This window comes from Argentina anserina, chromosome 3 (assembly GCF_933775445.1).
Source record: "Argentina anserina chromosome 3, drPotAnse1.1, whole genome shotgun sequence".
In the NCBI taxonomy this organism is placed as follows: Eukaryota; Viridiplantae; Streptophyta; class Magnoliopsida; order Rosales; family Rosaceae; genus Argentina; species Argentina anserina.
The window spans coordinates 18460886-18464083 of record NC_065874.1 but is presented as its reverse complement, the minus strand read 5'-3'; the positions used below and the strand labels follow the sequence as shown (position 1 = coordinate 18464083).

At 37.1% G+C, this 3198-nt stretch overlaps 1 protein-coding gene across 1 annotated transcript; it reads left to right on the top strand.

Annotated features, from left to right (window-relative positions):
* The first annotated feature begins 356 nt into the window (after positions 1-356).
* On the top strand, positions 357-2771 carry LOC126787987 (aluminum-activated malate transporter 2-like). The gene is made up of 6 exons (XM_050513922.1): positions 357-639; positions 746-886; positions 1007-1279; positions 1585-1700; positions 1836-1982; positions 2243-2771. Exons 1-6 carry the CDS (start codon positions 375-377, stop codon positions 2726-2728), a joined length of 1428 nt encoding a protein of 475 aa, XP_050369879.1. The 5' UTR covers positions 357-374; the 3' UTR covers positions 2729-2771.
* The last annotated feature ends 427 nt before the right edge of the window (positions 2772-3198 follow it).

The following is a 3198-nucleotide window of genomic DNA, read 5'->3' as shown; positions in this document are numbered from 1 at the left end:
CTCTCTCTCTCTCTCTGTTCATGGGGTAACATAATGCATCCACCCCGAGCTGCAACGCACTCAAACCTTCCTTTGCTTTGTATAACTTTCAAGTTTCAATCCCCCTTGGTTTCACATAAACAGCGTCTCGTACTTCCCCGTACCAAAAAACAAATAGACACCAAAACGTGTTCATAGCCTACCTCAAATATATATGGTTATAATATTATTTTCAGCCCGGTGCGCTTTCAAATAGACACCAAACCTTCTTACTTTCATCTCTTGTTGCCTATAAATAACAAGCCTGGTGCGCTTCCTAAAGCATCAAATATATCCTAGCCTCCAGCCTCTACCTCCAGCCATTCATTGTCTCTCTCTCTCATATCATATCGATCATGATGGTTTCTGCAAGTAGTGAGAAAATAGGGTCATTATTAGCTGGTTTACCTGCAAAGTTTACTGGCAAGGTCTTTGAGATTGCAAACAGAACAAAGAAGCTTGGGGAAGATGACCCCAGAAGAATTACTCATTCTCTTAAAGTAGGATTTGCAATCACCATGGTCTCATTATTCTACTACTATCAACCACTTTACAACAGTTTTGGTGCCTCTGCAATGTGGGCTGTTATGACTGTCATCGTCGTCTTCGAATTCTCAGTTGGTACGTATCTATGTATATGTTCATGGTCTCATATTATCTGAATTTAACTCATTGGTAATCTGGTATATCCATTAACATTAAGACATGCATGTAAATTTTATTTCAGGAGCTACACTTGGAAAAGGTTTGAATAGAGGATTGGCAACCCTAGTAGCTGGTGGTCTAGGTCTCGGAGCTCATCACCTGGCTAGCTTATCTGGACACATCGGTGAACCCATACTACTAAGTGTTTTTGTGTTCTTACAAGGTAAATATATATAATCTCTTAACGTCGATCGTTAATTTATAATGATCAGCAAGTTTTCTTAATCTCTTTTGTCTCGATAACTTTCATTAATTTATAATCCAATATTTGAATGCCTTTCAGCTGCTACATCAACGTTCATACGGTTCTTCCCCAAAATTAAGGCACGATATGACTACGGGCTGTTGATTTTCATATTGACATTCTCGTTGATATCGGTATCGGGTTTCCGGGATGATGAGGTGTTGGAGTTGGCTTATAAGAGGCTATCCACCATCTTCATTGGTGGCTCTGCATGTATAATTGTAACCATACTGGTTTGTCCTGTCTGGGCTGGTGAAGATCTTCAAAAACTCATAGCTTCCAACATTGAAAAGCTAGGAAATTTCTTGGAAGGTATTTTTTTTTTCTCGTATAACATTCAAAAACTCACAAAGTACAATAACGCACCAAGGACATATTGTATTTTCTAATTAAGTCACTACTTTAGAAAGATTAATTAATTATTCCATTAGCAGTCACGTACGTACTATCGCTCGTCCCATAATTAGTAGGAGTTAATCTATAACGTAAGAACTCACAAAAAACCAAAAAGATCGAACAATTCATAACCCACTACTTCTAGTCACTATCATTTTATTACCTTTTTTTTTAGTATGTTTGCAACTACACATTTAATTAATTAAAAATTAACCTTTTAGGTCTTGGAAGTGAATACTTCAAATTATCGGAGGATATTGCAGAGTCTAAAGATGACAAGGCATTTCTGCTTGGATACAAAAGTGTTCTGAATTCTAAAAGCAGCGAAGAATCCTTGGTGGGTTTAATGCTCTATCTCTCTCTCTCTCTCTCTCTCTCTCTCTCTCTCTCTCTGTATCTCTCTCCGATGTTTAATTACTAATCATTGAAACTATGAAGGAGACTGATTCTAACTTTCATGCCCAATCTGCAGGCTAACTTTGCAAGATGGGAGCCAGGTCATGGTAGGTTCAGTTTTCGTCATCCATGGACACAATACCTGAAGCTCGGAGCTTTAGTTCGGCAATGCGCCTATCGGATTGAAGCTCTTCATAGCCGCCTGATAACAGCCGACACTCAAGTAATCATTTGGAAAAACTCAATAGAAGATATAAGACTAGTCTAAACCTAATTTAACATCTGCGCATATCAACTTAATCAATCATACAAAAAGGAAAAAAATAGTTTAAGTCCATTTATAAAAGAAGGGTGCTAATACATGTTGAGATTCTAGCTAGATAGTATGGGAAAAATATATATAAAAGAAAGAAGTAAAAAACTGCTGTTAATAACGTCAATCTTAACGTCCGTACTGACCATTGTGTTTAACATGTGTTGCAGATATCACTCGAAGTTCGTAATAGAATTGAAGAATCTTGCACAAAACTGAGCTTGGAATCTGGCAAAGCACTCAGGGCACTAGCATCAGATTTCAGGACAATGACCAAATCACCCTCTGCTGATCCCCATATTGCTAATGCAAAGGCTGCAGCAAAGTCTCTCAAGTCCTTACTTAAATCAGGCTTGTGGGAAGACATTGATCCTTTAGAAGTGGTACCTGCAGCAACAGTAGGCTCACTACTACTTGATGTTGTCAACTGCACTGAGAAAATTGCTGAGTCTGTTTATGAACTTGGGTCTCTTGCAAATTTTGCGACTGTTGAAGCCAGTGTGTCACCAGAAAGATCGCACGAGTTGATAAAAATTTGTAGTGAAGGACAAAATCATAAGATGGACTGCCCCCATATTGTTATCAAAATTTCAGAGTCACCCCCAGTTTTGCCAGTAAACATTGGTAAATCTGGTCAACAAATACTTGAAGTGTAAATATATTACTACATATAAAGTTGTATAATAGATAAATAGATTGATGGCAGTGACATAATACCCAAAACTGATATTGTATCAAGTTTGGGCATCTATGAAGCCAGAGTTTAATTACCATATTCTGAGATTTAATGATTTATTCTAAATAAGTGGGTGGTTTGATCCATTCGATCGCTTGATTCGCTTCTACGTGCAAGTGAAGGGCTCTGATTTTTGTTAGACTCATGTATTAAAAAAAAACATAATTTTCCTAAATATGTGTACGATGTTCAATCTACTTCAAGAATACTGTCAATTGTAACGACCCTAAAATTTCGAGCATAAAAACTCAAAATTTCAAAGTCGTTAAACACCAAACAATCTCAACGAATCGAAATCATTTAAAATGCCACAGCGGATCATCTCTGAGTTCAAAATACAACTCAGTCAAACCGATTATTACAAACCAAATTATAATTCAACATTATAAC